At 47.5% G+C, this 18,957-nt stretch overlaps 1 protein-coding gene across 1 annotated transcript in view; it reads right to left on the bottom strand.

The window, feature by feature from the left end:
- The window catches only part of LOC115123782 (BMP-2-inducible protein kinase-like), a 78,785-nt gene extending 60,324 nt beyond the window's left edge, over positions 1-18,461 (bottom strand). Inside the window, 1 exon segment of the mRNA XM_065011120.1 lies at positions 17,470-18,461. Coding sequence (XP_064867192.1) covers positions 17,470-17,611 — 142 coding nt within the window. The 5' untranslated portion in view covers positions 17,612-18,461.
- Between the last annotated feature and the right edge of the window lie 496 nt (positions 18,462-18,957).

The following is an 18,957-nucleotide window of genomic DNA, read 5'->3' as shown; positions in this document are numbered from 1 at the left end:
CAGCCAGGGGAGAGTAGTAGAGCCAGAGCCAGGGGAGAGAGTAGAGCCAGAGCCAGGGGAGAGAGTAGAGCCAGAGCCAGGAGAGTAGAGCCAGATCCACAGCCAGGGAGAGAGAGCCACAGCCAGGGGAGAGAGTAGAGCCAGAGCCAGGGGAGAGAGTAGATCCAGAGCCAGGGGAGAGAGTAGATCCACAGCCAGGGGAGAGAGTAGATCCAGAGCTGGAGGATCCACAGTGGATATTAAAGCTGAATTTTTATTATAACTGACATCACCTGCCAACACCGTGAATCTCCAGCTCCAAGGGAAAGATAAAACACCAGACAAAAATGCTAGGTGTGGTCACAGCAATTTCAAAATAAAATAAAAAGTCACCACACTGTGCATACCTGACAGGTTGTTCATTTCCTCAAAAACTCAGAGCAGAGTCACCACATCCAACCCAGACATACTAAAAGGATATTATGGAGTGAGAGTTTACCCTTTTCATGTGCCCGTGTCACATCACAGCCCTCTGTCCCTGACCGTGCTAGAAATAGAGAGTGACGAGATAACGGAGCTACAGGCAAACTACACGGTGAACTAAGATCAGGCGTTACCCATTTCTGCCTCGTGTCAGACAGTATCCACTTCTGAAACAGTGTGTACAAAAACAAATGTGAAATATGTCCATCACTTATTCCTGTGAAGCAACATTTTTCAACAATTGAACATTGTGAAACAAAAGAACAAAAACGGACTGACCAATGAAAACCTGTATTGCCTCACAAGGATAGCAACAGACTGACCAATGAAAACCTGTATTGCCTCACAAGGATAGCAACAGACTGACCAATGAAAACCTGTATTGCCTCACAAGGAACAGCAACAGACTGACCAATGAAAACCTGTATTGCCTCACAAGGAACAGCAACAGACTGACCAATGAAAACCTGTATTGCCTCACAAGGAACAGCAACAGACTGACCAATGAAAACCTGTATTGCCTCACAAGGATAGCAACGGACTGACCAATGAAAACCTGTATTGCCTCACAAGGATAGCAACGGACTGACCAATGAAAACCTGTATTGCCTCACAAGGATAGCAACGGACTGACCAATGAAAACCTGGATTGCCTCACAAGGAACAGCAACAGACTGACCAATGAAAACCTGTATTGCCTCACAAGGATAGCAACAGACTGACCAATGAAAACCTGTATTGCCTCACAAGGATAACAACAGACTGACCAATGAAAACCTGTATTGCCTCACAAGGATAGCAACAGACTGACCAATGAAAACCTGTATTGCCTCACAAGGATAGCAACAGACTGACCAATGAAAACCTGTATTGCCTCACAAGGATAGCAACAGACTGACCAATGAAAACCTGTATTGCCTCACAAGGATAGCAACGGACTGACCAATGAAGACCTGTATTGCCTCACAAGGATAGCAACAGACTGACCAATGAAAACCTGTATTGCCTCACAAGGATAGCAACAGACTGACCAATGAAACCTGTATTGCCTCACAAGGATAGCAACAGACTGACCAATGAAAACCTGTATTGCCTCACAAGGATAGCAACAGACTAGAAGTCGAGAATGAATTCAGTCAAGTAGCAGAGGGGACATTCTCTCATCCTACTACTGAGTTAACCCTTAATATGGGTTGTATACATGTGATGTAGCCTGTGTGTGTTTTATATATATATATATATATATATATATATAAAGACACATATTTGTAATGTGCTGTACATCAAATCAATTGCATGCGTTCTATTGCTCTGAATTTACTCTCGGTTGATAATATTGGAAGAAAAGTAACCAATGAAAAGACCTGAGGCCCTCTGAAAGACTGTCTCAAACCAAAGTGACCCCTTACAACCAAAAATATATTGAGTAACACTGCTATATAGCCTAGTGCTTCTGGTCTAAAGTAGTGCACTATATAGGGAGCCATAGTGCTCTGGTCTAAAGTAGTGCACTATATAGGGAGCCATAGTGCTCTGGTCTAAAGTAGTGCACTATATAGGGAGCCATAGTGCTTCTGGTCTAAAGTAGTGCACTATATAGGGTTTAGGGTGCCATTTGGGATGCCCCCTATCTGTTCACATTAAAGGTCATTGGAACAATGTGGCCATAAAAAAAATGTAAAAAAATCAAATTGGATTCATGATGTCTGTTCGCAGCACGACTTCCCTCTTCCACAAACATTTCAAATCAACTACGGGGCAAACGGAGCGTAACACGTTTTACCCTGAAGCTGGTGCAGGAGGCCGTTGCTATGGGCCGTAGGTGCACACGGCACATTCACCCTGCTGTACAACGAGTCAAATATAAACCTCAGCCTATTTAGTTCATGTGCATCGAGTGAAACGGAACCCGTTACCACGGAACTATGAACGGACACTGGCACTGCTGTTGTTGCCATAGCAACCTTGACACAGGAACTACTTTTTCAAAAATCTTGCCCTTTTTGTCTTGGTCCCGAGTCACATGACTTGGTCCCACCTCTGCAGGTAGGTCTGCAAAGGGTCGGAAACTTTCCGGTAAATTGGAATAATTTCCCAAGGTGAAGTTAAGCAAAATTAGAGGGGTTAAATTCATTTAAATAATGTTAGCTTATAACAGTGAACCTTTTTTGTGGGATACACATAAGGCAATCTAGATCTTTTAGGAAATTTTCTTTGTTAATCTATCCCCAATTCAATACAATTGCAACCCACAGTGCATTCTTCCATCACATGTGCAGCTGATTCTCAAGATCTTCCACACTAATGAGATGCTATTGAGCCCACACTACTACACTGTCTGAGCCAAGAAATACATGCTTTCTGGTAAGTTTTGATACTGGGTGAGGTGAATATATTTTATACGACATACATCATTTTTGTTAACTAGTAAATAATAGCCTACAGCAAAAGTGTGTTTAAATCAATTTCTGCTAGTTAGTCATTGCTACCATGGGGGTTTTAGCTTGCTTGAGCCTGCTGACTGAGGAGTGTTAATTCACCTGTTTCCATACAGGTTTCATTTTAAAACATTTCTCTCACAAAAGGAGTTGTTTAATCTAACTGCTTAACTATTTATCTGTACATGGAATTGTATTTGGGGTTCCTCCCCCCCCCTCATGTTGTTCTAATCTTTGCAGGAAAATGCCACGGGCCCTATCTGATGTGTGGAGACATTTCACTGCAGCTAATATAGAAGGAAACACTGTGTACATTTGCAAATACTGTGCCAAATCACGTGTAAAGAATCAACAACAAAAAAAATGCAGAATCATCTGGCCAAGTGCATAAAGTTCCCTCAGCGCTCACAACAAGCAACCCTGACAAAAGTCCCTCTACTTCTATTTGAGGTGAAAATGATGAATCAGACACCTTATCGATAGCAACAGCTCATGGTCCTCCTGGAATCAGAAGTTTGTTTGACTCAATGGAGGAACGTAGTCAGAGAAATGCTGATGAATGTCTTGCTTAGGCTGTGTATGCAGCTGGTTCACCTCTGATGCTCACAGGCAATGTGTATTGGAAGAGATTTCTGAATGTTCTTCACCCAACATACACCCCTCCAACCAGACATGCTTTATCTACTCATTTGCTGGATGCAGAGTTCAAGTGAAGGTCAATCAAATCATAGCGAAAGCAGACTGTATTGCAATCATCTCTGATGGGTGGTCGAATGTTCGTGGGAAAGGAATAATTAACTACATCATCTCCACCCCTCAACCAGTATTTTACAAGAGCACAGACAAGGGACACACACAGTCTCTACATTTCAGATGAGCTGAAGGAAGTCATCAATGACCTCGGACCACAGAAGGTATTTGCACTGGTGACAGACAATGCTGCGAACATGAAGGCTGCTTGGTCTAAAGTGGAGGGGTCCTACCCTCACATCCCACCCATTGGCTGTGGTGCTCATGCATTGAATCTGCTCCTCAAGGACATCATGGCACTGAAAAAATGGATCCACTCTACAAGAGAGCCAATGAAGTTGTTAGGTATGTGAAGGGTCATCAAGGTATAGCAGCAATCTACCTCACCAAGCAAAGTGAGAAGAATAAGAGCACCACATTGAAGCTGCCCAGCAACACCCGTTGGGGTGGTGTTGTCATCATGTTTGACAGTCTCCTGGAGGGGGAGGAGTCTGTCCAAGAAATGGCCATATCACAGTCTGCCGATATGGACAGCCCCATCAAGAGGATCCTCCTGGATGATGTATTTTGGGAGAGAGTGGTAAAGCAGCCTGAAACCTATAGCAGTAACCATTGCACGGATTGAGGGAGACAAAGCCATCCTGTCTAATGTTCAGACTCTGCTTGCAGATGTAAGAGAAGAAATCTGTACTGTCCTGCCCACTTCACTGTTGCTCCAAGCAGAGGAAACTGCAGTTCTGAAAAACATCAAAAGCGTGAAGACTTCTGCCTGAAGCCCATAAACGCCGCAGCTTACATGTTGGACCACAAGTACGCTGGCAGGAGCATCCTGTCTGGTGCAGAGATCAACAAGGCCTATGGTGTCATCACCACTGTATCTCGCCACCTTGGCCTGGATGAGGGCAAGGTTCTTAGCAGTCTGGCGAAGTACACTTCAAAGTAAGGGCTTTGGGATGGAGTGCAATATGGCAGTCGTGGCTGATGAGATATGTTGACACCTGGTGGAAGGGACTTTGTGGATCTGAGTCTCTTTCCCCTGTTGCCTCCATCATCCTCCAAATCCCACCAACATCAGCCGCCTCAGAGCGCAACTGGGGACACACACACCTTGTTTGGGGACACACACACCAAAGCACACACACCCCAAAGCACGCAACAGGCTGACCAATGCAAGGGTTGAAACACTGGTGGCCATCCGGGCAAATTTGAGGCTTTTTGAGCCTGACAACGAGCCATCCTCAACAAGGTTGGAAAGTGACAGTGAAGATGAGGCCTCAGAATCTGATGTTCAAGAGGTGGACATTGAGGAGGTCCATGGAGAAGACATGGAAGCGTGAGAGGAAGTCAACCAAAGCTTTAGTTTCTAGACTATCCTTTTACAGATGTATGTTGAAAACGTTTTTTTTGGTAGATGTGATGGATCACTGGGGATCATTCAATATTCCCTTTTGTTGTTCATTGAAATCATCCCATGTGAAGAGTCAAATCATTTAAGTTCAATTCTTAACAAAACCTTTTTTTTTTTTATGATTTAAATTTAAAAGTTTGTCTCCATTTGATATGGTAAATATATCCTATGCTAAAAATAAATAATCTACATTTAAATGCTATTAATATTAATTTACATATATTTCCGTTAATTCCAACAGAAATGCTCCACTTCTGAATATTCCCCAAAATGTGCAACCCTAGTTACAGCCCTAGTTACAGCCCTAGTTACAGCCCTAGTTACAGCCCTAGTTACAGCCCTAGTTACAGCCCTAGTTACAGCCCTAGTTACAGCCCTAGTTACAGCCCTAGTTACAGCCCTAGTTACAGCCCTAGTTACAGCCCTAGTTACAGCCTTTGGTTTTCCCATTTAAATGTCAAGGTTTGACATTAGGCACACCGATTAGTGTCACCTCGTTAGTCAGTCTGTGTTACACCTGAGCTGGCCCCGGTGTCATTTAAGAGCGACCGGCCCCGGTGTCATTTAAGAGCGACCGGCCCCGGTGTCATTTAAGAGCGACCGGCCCCGGTGTCATTTAAGAGCGACCGGCCCCGGTGTCATTTAAGAGCGACCGGCCCCGGTGTCATTTAAGAGCGACTGCCCCGTGTCATTTAAGAGCGACAGCCCCGCCCAGGTGTCATTTAAGAGCGACCGGCCCAGGTGTTATTTAAGAGCGACCGGCCCCGGTGTTATTTAAGAGCGACCGGCCCCGGTGTTATTTAAGAGCGACCGGCCCCGGTGTTATTTAAGAGCGACCGGCCCCGGTGTTATTTAAGAGCGACTGGCCCCGGTGTTATTTAAGAGCGACTGGCCCAGGGCTCCAGTTGTCTTGAGAGATGTGGAGATCTAACGACTTAGGTTATTAAAACGCTATTCTGTGTAGTTTGTTACTGCTGCCGTTATAACCAACTTCAATTAATCCACAACAGCTCCCTTTTTATCTTCCAAAGTACCCAAGTCACCATCCCACCACTTGGCTCAATGCCAACCCTAACACCCGACTGGATAGATAATGAGATGATTCAAAAATGGCACCCTATAGGGGCCAATAGGGCTCTGGTCAAAAGTAAGGCACTATGTAGGGAATAGAGTGGCATTTGGGACACAAGCAATGAGTTGAGTTAGAAGCTAAATAAATTTGGAACAAAGAAGCGATGAGAGACAGAGATGCATCGTACCAGCAGCATTCTTTACAGGGTGCTAGAGTAGGACAAGGAGACACAAGCCACCCATTCATTACCGTTTACAGAATGCTAATGGCTTCTGAAAGTATTCACACCTCAACCCCCCCCAAGCCTGAAGACAATACCACACAAGGTCATGTGCAATTATTTGTTTAGAAATGTTTACAAAATGTAAAAAGCTGAAAAGTCTCGACTCGAGTATTCAACCTCTTTGTTATGGCAAGTCGGAATAGGTTCAGGAGTAAAAATGTGCTTAACATGTCACATAATAAATTGCATGGATTGTGTGCCGTAATAGTGTTTAGCGTGATTATTTTTTAATGACTACGTCTCTGTAAAGGTCCCTCAGTCGAGCAGTGAATTTCAAAACATAAGATTCAAAACGACAAAAGACCAGGGAGGTTTCCCCCCCAATGCCTCGACAAAAGACCAGGGAGGTTTCCCCCCCAATGCCTCGACAAAAGACCAGGGAGGTTTCCCCCCCAATGCCTCGACAAAAGACCAGGGAGGTTTCCCCCCCAATGCCTCGACAAAAGACCAGGAGGTTTCCCACCAATGCCTCGACAAAAGACCAGGAGGTTTCCCCCAATGCCTCGACAAAAGACCAGGAGGTTTCCCCCAATGCTTCGACAAAAGACCAGGAGGTTTCCCCCAATGCCTCGACAAAAGACCAGGAGGTTTCCCCCAATGCCTCGACAAAAGACCCTGGAGGTTTCCCCCAATGCCTCGACAAAAGACCTGGAGGTTTCCCCCAATGCCTCGACAAAAGACCAGGGAGGTTTCCCCCCCAATGCCTCGACAAAAGACCAGGGAGGTTTCCCCCCCAATGCCTCGACAAAAGACCAGGGAGGTTTCCCCCCCAATGCCTCGACAAAAGACCAGGGAGGTTTCCCCCCCAATGCCTCGACAAAAGACCAGGGAGGTTTCCCCCCCAATGCCTCGACAAAAGACCAGGAGGTTTCCCCCAATGCCTCGACAAAAGACCAGGAGGTTCCCCCAATGCCTCGACAAAAGACCAGGGAGGTTTCCCCCAATGCCTCGACAAAAGACCAGGGAGGTTTCCCCCCCAATGCCTCGACAAAAGACCAGGGAGGTTTCCCCCCCAATGCCTCGACAAAAGACCAGGGAGGTTTCCCCCCCAATGCCTCGACAAAGGAGGGCACTGATTGGTAGATGAAATAAAAAATAAAGCAGACGCTGAATAAGGTGAAGTTATTAGGTGACAACTGGAGACATTTCCTAGAATGTAAACGTTGGCTGTTTGACAAGCACACGCCAAGCACACGCCAAGCACACGCCAAGCACACGCCAAGCACACGCCAGGAGTTTCCATTAGCCGGCCGGAAAAAATTAAGCTGATAAAATGTGCCCCAAAAAAAGTCACAACATTTTTTTATTTTATTTTTATTTCACCTTTATTTAACCAGGTAGGCTAGTTGAGAACAAGTTCTCATTTACAACTGCGACCTGGCCAAGATAAAGCATAGCAGTGTGAACAGACAACACAGAGTTACACATGGAGTAAACAATTAACAAGTCAATAACACAGTAGAGAATAAAAAGGGGAGTCTATATACATTGTGTTCAAAAGGCGAATAATTACAATTTTGCAGATTAACACTGGGGTGATAAATGATCAGATGGTCATGTACAGGTAGAGATATTGGTGTGCAAAAGAGCAGAAAAGTAAATAAATAAATAAAAAAACAGTATAAAAACAGTATGGGAATGAGGTAGGTGAAAATGGGTGGGCTATTTACCAATAGACTATAACGTTTCAGCCTAGTTATTACTGGAAATAGCAGTCGATTGAAATACATTTTAACATCTTATCATGCTTACCGGTCTATAGCCTTGTTAATGTTATGTTTTAAAATGTTACATTTGCATAATTGTGTAGAATTAAGACACAGATTGGACAGAAAGTCTGTCACAGTACTAGAGCTGCAGTTCCTCAACATAACGTGCAGCAAAAAGAGGAGTTTCAGGCTATTGCGTCAAACGGTGTCGAGACGACAGAGTAGAAAGTATAAAAGTCAAGAAAAAGTTTCCGCTGAGCGATCAGTTGAGGAAGAGAGATAGTAGGCCAATGGTGACTAGCTCACAGAGGACTTCCTGTCGCTAAAATCTGCTTATCAACGCCGAGGTCACTGTCTCAGAACAGAGGCACTGGGGAGACGTAGACGAGTTCCTGTTCATCGCTAGATACCAGTCTGCTGTGTGTTGCTCCTTCAGTAGATCACACAACCAATGGCATACAATGACTCGTGTTAAAAAAAAAAGCACGTTTTACAACACGCTAAACCTCAAGGCCAATCAACAGAGAGACCCCCGTATTGGCTTGGCAAACGGATAGAGAAAACGTTTGAGGTTAGGCAACTCACACTACTTCCACCTATAGACTAGAAAATATTCTGTTTGAGGCTTCGAAGGGGAAACTCATGCTTTTCATTGAACAGCTGCTGCTGACTAATGGCAGGAGGAAACGGAGTAGTGGGGGTTTGGAGAGGGAGGGAGGACAAAGAGGGGGTCTGAGAATTATTCATTGAGTTAGTTCTGGACACAGAGGGCCAAGTCACACCAGCAACGACCCGCTAACAGACGCCACCAGGCTGCTAGAGGGACGGCAGGGTTAGAGGCACAGAGGGCCAAGTCACACCAGCAACAGCCCGCTAACAGACGCCACCAGGCCGTACGGGGACAACCAGGAGAGAGGAGGGGCCGTATGGGGACAACCAGGAGAGAGGAGGGGCCGTATGGGGACAACCAGGAGAGAGGAGGGGCCGTATGGGGACAACCAGGAGAGAGGAGGGGCCGTATGGGGACAACCAGGAGAGAGGAGGGGCCGTATGGGGACAACCAGGAGAGAGGAGGGGCCGTATGGGGACAACCAGGAGAGAGGAGGGGCCGTATGGGGACAACCAGGAGAGAGGAGGGGCCGATGGGGACAACCAGGAGAGAGGAGGGGCCGTATGGGGACAACCAGGAGAGAGGAGGGGCCGTATGGGGACAACCAGGAGAGAGGAGGGGCCGTATGGGGACAACCAGGAGAGAGGAGGGGCCGTATGGGGACAACCAGGAGAGAGGAGGGGCCGTATGGGGACAACCAGGAGAGAGGAGGGGCCGTATGGGGACAACCAGGAGAGAGGAGGGGCCGTATGGGGACAACCAGGAGAGAGGAGGGGCCGTATGGGGACAACCAGGAGAGAGGAGGGGCCGTATGGGGACAACCAGGAGAGAGGAGGGGCCGTATGGGGACAACCAGGAGAGAGGAGGGGCCGTATGGGGACAACCAGGAGAGAGGAGGGGCCGTATGGGGACAACCAGGAGAGAGGAGGGGCCGTATGGGGACAACCAGGAGAGAGGAGGGGCCGTATGGGGACAACCAGGAGAGAGGAGGGGCCGTATGGGGACAACCAGGAGAGAGGAGGGGCCGTATGGGGACAACCAGGAGAGAGGAGGGGCCGTATGGGGACAACCAGGAGAGAGGGGCCGTATGGGGACAACCAGAGAGAGAGGGGCCGTATGGGGACAACCAGGAGAGAGGGGCCGTATGGGGACAACCAGGAGAGAGGGGCCGTATGGGGACAACCAGGAGAGAGGGGCCGTATGGGGACAACCAGGAGAGAGGGGCCGTATGGGGACAACCAGGAGAGAGGGTCCGTATGGGGACAACCAGGAGAGAGGAGGGGCCGTATGGGGACAACCAGGAGAGAGGAGGGGCCGTATGGGGACAACCAGGAGAGAGGAGGGGCCGTATGGGGACAACCAGGAGAGAGGAGGGGCCGTATGGGGACAACCAGGAGAGAGGAGGGGCCGTATGGGGACAACCAGGAGAGAGGAGGGGCCGTATGGGGACAACCAGGAGAGAGGGGCCGTATGGGGACAACCAGGAGAGAGGAGGGGCCGGATAGGACCACCAGGAGAGAGGAGGGGCCGTATGGGGACAACCAGGAGAGAGGAGGGGCCGGATAGGACCACCGATTGCCAATAACTAGATTAAATCATTATTCAAATGACAAAATGTCACTAAGACTTAATGATATTTTAGTTTAAAATGACCAAACTAAATAAAATACAAATGTCAAATGCCAAATTTAAAAACACTGGTGTGTTAGTGATTAACTAACTAGTATTTCACCATTTAAAAACACTGGTGTGTTAGTGATTATCTAACTAGTATTTCACCATTTAAAAACACTGGTGTGTTAGTGATTAACTAACTAGTATTTCACCATTTAAAAACACTGGTGTGTTAGTGATTATCTAACTAGTATTTCACCATTTAAAAACACTGGTGTGTTAGTGATTATCTAACTAGTATTTCACCATTTAAAAACACTGGTGTGTTAGTGATTATCTAACTAGTATTTCACCATTTAAAAACACTGGTGTGTTAGTGATTATCTAACTAGTATTTCGCAATGAGAAACAAATGTGCACGAAAACGAGTCGCCTCTCGTTAAACGACAACCAAGACTTTATTCAAGAGTCCCCTAATGTTGACTAATTACCGACCAGAGGGGTGTAGACATCAGCTTGCCTCGAGAAAACGGTGTGCCCAGAACAGCCGGGGGGAGATTTTTTTTTAAATTAAACTCACCGAAGCAGACAAATGAACACACACACACACACACCCCACTGTAGACAGGCAGCTGTTTGTTTTTGAAATGATAAGTGGTAGAACAGGTTAGGTGGTTCGTCAGTGACTTGTTGCTAGGTGAGAGCAGAACACCCTGTAAGGCTCAGGAAGCCGTCTCATAGGCTAGATGTTGACTCAACCACATTTGGCCTAGTTAGTATTAGTGAGCTGTTGACTGGTCCATTTTTTTTTTTTGCAGGACTTGTGTCCCTTTCTATGTTTACAGTCAACTAAAGACTAAGACAAGAGGGGTGGGGGCTTTGAGTGTAGGCCCATGTTTTAAAAAAAAGCAATATTGTGGAAAGTTCTAGATAGATATACATAATGTAGAAATACATCATGTAGAACAAACTTGCCTCCCTGATATGTACTGTACTTAAAAGGAGCAGCTGTCAATTCCTGCCCGACCAAGAAGAGAAAAAAAAGGCAGTAACTGCTAATTGTGTCAAATGAGTCATATTTGCTACATTAAATACATGCTTAATCATGTGAAACAAAGTATCCTGCCTCATATTGTGTTCAGGAGACAATGGGGGTGATGTTAACAGTAACTGCATAAAGTTACCGTGAAACCAAGGTAAATAAAACACTTTTTCTCAGTTCTACGCTATGAGCAGCTACTGCCTTTTTGCTTGGTAGGGCAGAATAGCTAAATACCTTGGGGTGAAAACCTCTTTATGGAAGAAAAACAGCCCGTGGGTGGATGTATATGTACTGGGCTCGGGGGCATGTCACAGACACCGATGTTGTGCTCGCGAACACCTTCTTTGAGGAAAACACAGTGCTGTCGATTCGGGCCACCGCCGCTAACATGAACTGTGGTCTCTCGTTCTCCTGACGTTATAGGAAGACAGAGCACAGCAGAAAAGACCAGTATTTAGACATATTGCATCTAACTGTTCTTATATTTAATATAATTATAGATTGAAGATAAGTGCCACCCACACGGCCCTCGTTGAGGACAACACAGTGTCACCGACACGGCCCTCGTTGAGGACAACACAGTGCCACCCACACGGCCCTCGTTGAGGACAACACAGTGCCACCCACACGGCCCTCGTTGAGGACAACACAGTGCCACCCACACGGCCCTCGTTGAGGACAACAGTGCCACCCACACGGCCCTCGTTGAGGACAACACAGTGCCACCCACACGGCTCACTGAGGACAACACAGTGCCACCGACACGGCCCACTATGAGGACAACACAGTGCCACCCACACGGCCCACTATGAGGGCAACACAGTGCCACCCACACGGCCCTCGTTGAGGACAACACAGTGCCACCCACACGGCCCTCGTTGAGGACAACAGTGCCACCCACACGGCCCTCGTTGAGGACAACAGTGCCACCCACACGGCCCTCGTTGAGGACAACACAGTGCCACCGACACGGCCCTCGTTGAGGACAACACAGTGTCACCGACACGGCCCACTGAGGATAACACAGTGTCACCGACACGGCCCACTGAGGACAACACAGTGTCACCGACACGGCCCACTGAGGACAACACAGTGTCACTGAGGACAACAGTGTCACCAACACGGCCCACAGTGTGCCACCGACACGGCCCACTGAGGACAACACAGTGCCACCAACACGGCCCTCGTTGAGGACAACACAGTGCCACCCACACGGCCCACTGAGGACAACACAGTGTCACCGACACGGCCCACTGAGGACAACACAGTGTCACCAACACGGCCCACTGAGGACAACACAGTGCCACCGACACGGCCCACTGAGGACAACACAGTGCCACCGACACGGCCCTCGTTGAGGACAACACAGTGCCACCCACACGGCCCTCGCTGAGGACAACACAGTGCCACCCACACGGCCCACTATGAGGACAACACAGTGCCACCCACACTATGAGGACAACACAGTGCCACCGACACGGCCCACTATGAGGACAACACAGTGCCACCGACACGGCCCTCGTTGAGGATAACACAGTGTCACCGACACGGCCCTCGTTGAGGATAACACAGTGTCACCAACACGGCCCACTATAAGGACAACACAGTGCCACCGACACGGCCCTCGTTGAGGACAACACAGTGTCACCGACACGGCCCACTGAGGACAACACAGTGTCACCAACACGGCCCACTGAGGACAACACAGTGTCACCAACACGGCCCACTGAGGACAACACAGTGCCACCGACACGGCCCACTGAGGACAACACAGTGCCACCGACACGGCCCACTGAGGACAACACAGTGCCACCGACACGGCCCACTGAGGACAACACAGTGCCACCGACACGGCCCACTGAGGATAACACAGTGTCACCGACACGGCCCTCGTTGAGGACAACACAGTGCCACCCACACGGCCCTCGTTGAGGACAACACAGTGCCACCCACACGGCCCTCGTTGAGGACAACACAGTGCCACCCACACGGCCCTCGTTGAGGACAACACAGTGCCACCCACACGGCCCTCGTTGAGGACAACACAGTGCCACCCACACGGCCCTCGTTGAGGACAACACAGTGTCACCGACACGGCCCACTGAAGATAACAGTGCCACCAACACGACCCACTGAGGACAACACAGTGCCACCGACACGGCCCACTGAGGATAACACACACACCAGTCTCCCTATCCCAGTCTCCCTATCCCAGTCTCCTTATCCCAGTCTCCTTATCCCAGTCTCCCTATCCCAGTCTCCTTATCCCAGTCGCCCTATCCCAGTCTCCTTATCCCAGTCGCCCTATCCCAGTCTCCTCCTGCCATCGCGCCGCCCTATCCCAGTCTCCTTATCCCAGTCTCCCTATCCCAGTCTCTCTATCCCAGTCGCCCTATCCCAGTCTCCTTATCCCAGTCTCCTCCTGCCATCGCGCCGCCCTATCCCAGTCTCCTTATCCCAGTCTCCCTATCCCAGTCTCTCTATCCCAGTCTCCCTATCCCAGTCTCCTTATCCCAGTCTCCTCCTGCCATCGCGCCGCCCTATCCCAGTCTCCTTATCCCAGTCTCCCTATCCCAGTTTCCCAGCCCAGTCTCCCTATCCCAGTCTCCTCCTGCCATCGCGCCGCCCTATCCCAGTCTCCCTATCCCAGTCTCCCTATCCCAGTCTCTCTATCCCAGTCTCCCTATCCCAGTCTCCTCCTGCCATCGCGCCGCCCTATCCCAGTCTCCCTATCCCAGTCTCCCTATCCCAGTCTCCTCCTGCCAACGCGCCGCCCTATCCCAGTCTCCCTATCCCAGTCTCCCTATCCCAGTCTCCCTATCCCAGTTGGACTAGAGGAACACACACAGTTCCAGTCCAAAGTTTGGACACCTACTCATTCAAGGGTTTTCCAATTTTCTACATTGTAGAATAGTGAAACTATGAAATAACACCTATGGAAACATATAACCCCCCCGTTCAAAAAAAAAAGTTCAATCAAAATATATTTTAGATTTTAAATTCTTCAAAGTATCCTTTTACCTTGATGTCTTGATGTGTCTTTGCACACTTGGCACTCTCAACCAGCTCCACCTGGAATGCTTTGACAACAGTCTTGAAGGAGTTCCCACATATTCTTGTCCTTCACTCCCAGTCCAACTCATCCCAAACCATCTCAATTGGGTTGAGGCCAGGTGATTGTGGAGCCCAGGTCATCTGATGCAGCACTCCATCACTCTCAGTCTTAGTCAAATAGCACTTACACAGTCTGGAGGTGTGTTGGGTCATTGTCTTGTTGAAAAACAAATGATAGTCCCACTAAGCCCAAACCAGATGGGATCGCTGCAGAATGCTGTGGTAGCCATGCCGGTTAAGTGTGCCTTGAATTCTAAATAAATCAGTGTCACCAGCAAAGCACCCCCACACCTCCTCCTCCATGCTTCACGATGGGAAACACATGTGGAGATCATCCGTTCACCTACTCTGCGTCTCAAAGACATGGAGGTTGGAACCAAAAATAGCCAAATTAGTAGTCCACACCAAGAGAACAGATTTCCACCGGTCTAGTGTCCACTGCTTGTGTTTTTTGACCCAATAAAGTCTCTTCTTTTTGGTGTCCTTTCGTAGTGGTTTCTTTGCTGCAATTCAACCATGAAGGCCTGATTCACAGTATCCTCTGAACAGTTGATGTTGAGATGTGTCTGTTACTTGAAGCCTCTTTGGCAGAGATTACAGCCTCCAGTCTTCTTAGGTATGATGCTACAAGCTTGGCACACCTGTATTTGGGGAGTTTCTACCATTCTTCTCTGCAGATCCTCTCAAGCTCTGTCAGGTTGGATGGGGAGCGTCGCTGTACAGCTATTTTCTGGTCTCTCCAGAGATGTTCGATAAGGTTCAAGTCCAGGCCCTGGCTGGGCCATTCAAGGACATTCAGAGACCTGTCCCAAAGCCACTCCTGCATTGTCTTGGCTGGCTCGCCCCAACTTGAGGTCCTGAGCAAGTTTTCATTAAGGATCTCTGTCCTTAGCTCCTTTAATCTTTTCCTCGATCCCGACTAGTCTCCCAGTCCCAGCAGCTGAAAAATAGCTCCACAGCATGATGCTCATGTGTTGCTGCCATGCTGTTGTCTTAGGTCTCTCTTTATGTAGGGTTGTGTTGCTGCCATGCTGTTGTCTTAGGTCTCTCTTTATGTAGGGTTGTGTTGCTGCCATGCTGTTGTCTTAGGTCTCTCTTTATGTAGGGTTGTGTTGCTGCCATGCTGTTGTCTTAGGTCTCTCTTTATGTAGGGTTGTGTTGCTGCCATGCTGTTGTCTTAGGTCTCTCTTTATGTAGGGTTGTGTTGCTGCCATGCTGTTGTCTTAGGTCTCTCTTTATGTAGGGTTGTGTTGCTGCCATGCTGTTGTCTTAGGTCTCTCTTTATGTAGGGTTGTGTTGCTGCCATGCTGTTGTCTTAGGTCTCTCTTTATGTAGGGTTGTTGTGCCATGCTGTTGTCTTGTCTCTCAGGGTTGTGTTGCTGCCATGCTGTTGTCTTAGGTCTCTCTTTATGTAGGGTTGTGTTGCTGCCATGCTGTTGTCTTAGGTCTCTCTTTATGTAGGGTTGTGTTGCTACCATGCTGTTGTCTTAGGTCTCTCTTTATGTAGGGTTGTGTTGCTGCCATGCTGTTGTCTTAAGTGTCTCTTTACGTAGGGTTGTGTTGCTGCCATGCTGTTGTCTTAGGTCTCTCTTTATGTAGGGTTGTGTTGCTGCCATGCTGTTGTCTTAGGTCTCTCTTTATGTAGGGTTGTGTTGCTGCCATGCTGTTGTCTTAGGACTCTCTTTATGTAGGGTTGTCTTGATGTATTTTGTCCTATATATTTTTTAAATTTAAAATGTATTTGTATTTTTCATCCCCTGTCCCCGCAGGTTGCCTTTTGGTCGTCATTGTAAATACGAATTTGTTCAATTCAAATCAAATCAAATCAAATGTATTTATATAGCCCTTCGTACATCAGCTGATATCTCAAAGTGCTGTACAGAAACCCAGCCTAAAACCCCAAACAGCAAACAATGCAGGTGTAAAAGCTTGCCTAGTTAAATACAAATATTAAAAACAGCGGTGAGCCATCATTAAATAAATAAACCACAAATGCTGCCACCAGAGGAACTCTAGAGCTCTGTCAGAGTGACCATCAGGTTCTTCGCCAACTCCCCGACCAAGGCCCTTCTCCCACGATTGCTCAGTTTGGCCGGGCAGCCAGCTCTAGGAAGAGTCTTGGTGGTTCCAAACTTCTTCCACTTAAGAATGATGGAGGCCACAGTGTTCGTGAGAACCTTTAATGCTGCAGAAATGTTTTGGTACCTTTCCCCAGATCTGTGCACTCGACACAATCCTGTCTCGGAGCTCTACGGACAATTCCTTCGACCTCATGGCTTGTTTTTTTGCTCTGACATGCACTGTCAACTATGGGACCTTTATATAAACAGGTGTGTGTCTTTCCAAATCATGTCCAATCAATTACATTTACCACAGGTTGGACTCCAATCAACTTTAAGAAACATCTCAAGGGTGACCAATGAAAACAGGATTCATCTGAGCTCAATTTCAAGTCTCATAGCTTAGAGTCTGAATACTGATGTAAATAAAATAAAAAATATAATTGTTTGCAAATTAGTTTTCGCTTTGTCATGATGTGTAGATTGGTAAGGAAAACATTTGATATAATCCATTATAGAATAAGGCTGTAATGTAACAAAATGTGGAAAAAGCCAAGGTATCTGAATGCTTTCCGAATGCATTGTATTTGGGTCAAGGCCATACTATTCAACTATTCCTCTACATATACTATTCTGTGTGTGTGTGTGTGTGTTATATATTTATACACACACACACACACACACACACACACACACACAGCTCGTCCTAATATTGCTAAATGCCATTCTTTGACTTAAGATCCGTGTATTGTTAGATATTACTGCACTATTGGAGCTAGAAACACAAGCATTTCGTAAACACCCGCAATAATAACAACTGCTAAATATGTGTATGCCATCAATACATTTAGATTTGATGTACTTTAGGTGCAATAGCCTAACGTTATATAAAAGGAGAGATACACACCTTCTGCGATGAGTTCTTCCACCGTGACTTGATACCGGCCCACGGCGAACACTTTCCCAAAGCAGTTACTAACGACTCCAGAGCCCGACCCGGACCCTCCTCCCGGACCGCCGCTCTCCGACATACGGGAGAACTTCTTCATTCTGTGCTGTCGAGACCGACCTACAAATACAGTCCTTTGGTTCAACTTACGGTCGACAGTAGCCAACGTTAAATGTAGGATTCCTGTCCCCACCTATCTACTTATGCCAAATGTTCCTATCTTGCGTACTCTTTGAAATGACTTGACTTGCACTTTAATGTCATGACACAGCAAGGCGAGGAAATGTTGCTCCACTCGACCGACTGGTCAGCTGTTTAGTTAGATATCTGGCTAAGAACCTCTGCTTCCGAGTTGACAACTAAATGAGCTCCGCAGTTTAGTATTTTGACGTTTAAAGCGACATAATGTGACAGTAGATGCACGGCTGTGAGCTAGATCCAATGTAATATCAGCCAGCTATAGTGCGTGGCTATTCAGGCACTCATACAGGCGTTGCTGCACCAAAACAGTCTGTAGTAGGTAGACGCTTCAACGAGCGCTAGAACACACGTTAAAGCACAAAGGAGCATAGAGCAAGATATCGGTGTTGTGAACACGGGAAGCGACTGGCTAGAAGATGTCCTACTGCTCCTTTGTCAAACGATTTTGTTTATCGAAGAAACCCTTGCCTTCAGCCCGCTACTTGTCTGGGGGTACTTCCCCGCTAGGCTTTGATGGTTGGCTAACGGTCTCCACTTGCTTCTATCAAGATAAACTAGCTACGACCACATGTAACCACCGTGCAATCGCACCGAATCTCCGCAAGAACCGTTCATTAACTATCGCGTGCAAATTCCGGTGGTTCGATTTATTTTAACATGTCTTCGGCCTCGTGTCTTGTTGATACCAGCCAGGCGCAGACTCGGTAAACTTCGACCTCCTTCTTGACTCTCAGAAGCACAAATAGGTGGGTGGATTGGTTTGTTGTGGCCCAATCAGACAGTTGACAACCTAACCCTGCTCTGTCCATCCCCTCCTATTGTTCTGATTGGTTTGTTATGGTCCAATCAGACAGTTGACAACCTAACCCTGCTCTGTCCGTCCCCTCCTATTGTTCTGATTGGTTTGTTATGGTCCAATCAGACAGTTGACAACCTAACCCTGCTCTGTCCGTCCCCTCCTATTGTTCTGATTGGTTTGTTATGGTCCAATCAGACAGTTGACAACCTAACCCTGGTCTGTCCATCCCCTCCTATTGTTCTGATTGGTTTGTTGTGGCCCAATCAGACAGTTGACAACCTAACCCTGCTCTGTCCGTCCCCTCCTATTGTTCTGATTGGTTTGTTATGGCCCAATCAGACAGTTGACAACCTAACCCTGCTCTGTCCATCCCCTCCTATTGTTCTGATTGGTTTGTTATGGTCCAATCAGACAGTTGACAACCTAACCCTGCTCTGTCCATCCCC

The sequence above is a fragment of the Oncorhynchus nerka genome, linkage group LG27 (genome assembly GCF_034236695.1).
Source record: "Oncorhynchus nerka isolate Pitt River linkage group LG27, Oner_Uvic_2.0, whole genome shotgun sequence".
Lineage (NCBI taxonomy): Eukaryota > Metazoa > Chordata > Actinopteri > Salmoniformes > Salmonidae > Oncorhynchus > Oncorhynchus nerka.
Note: the sequence above shows the minus strand (reverse complement) of the source record. Positions and strands in the feature narration are given on the sequence as shown.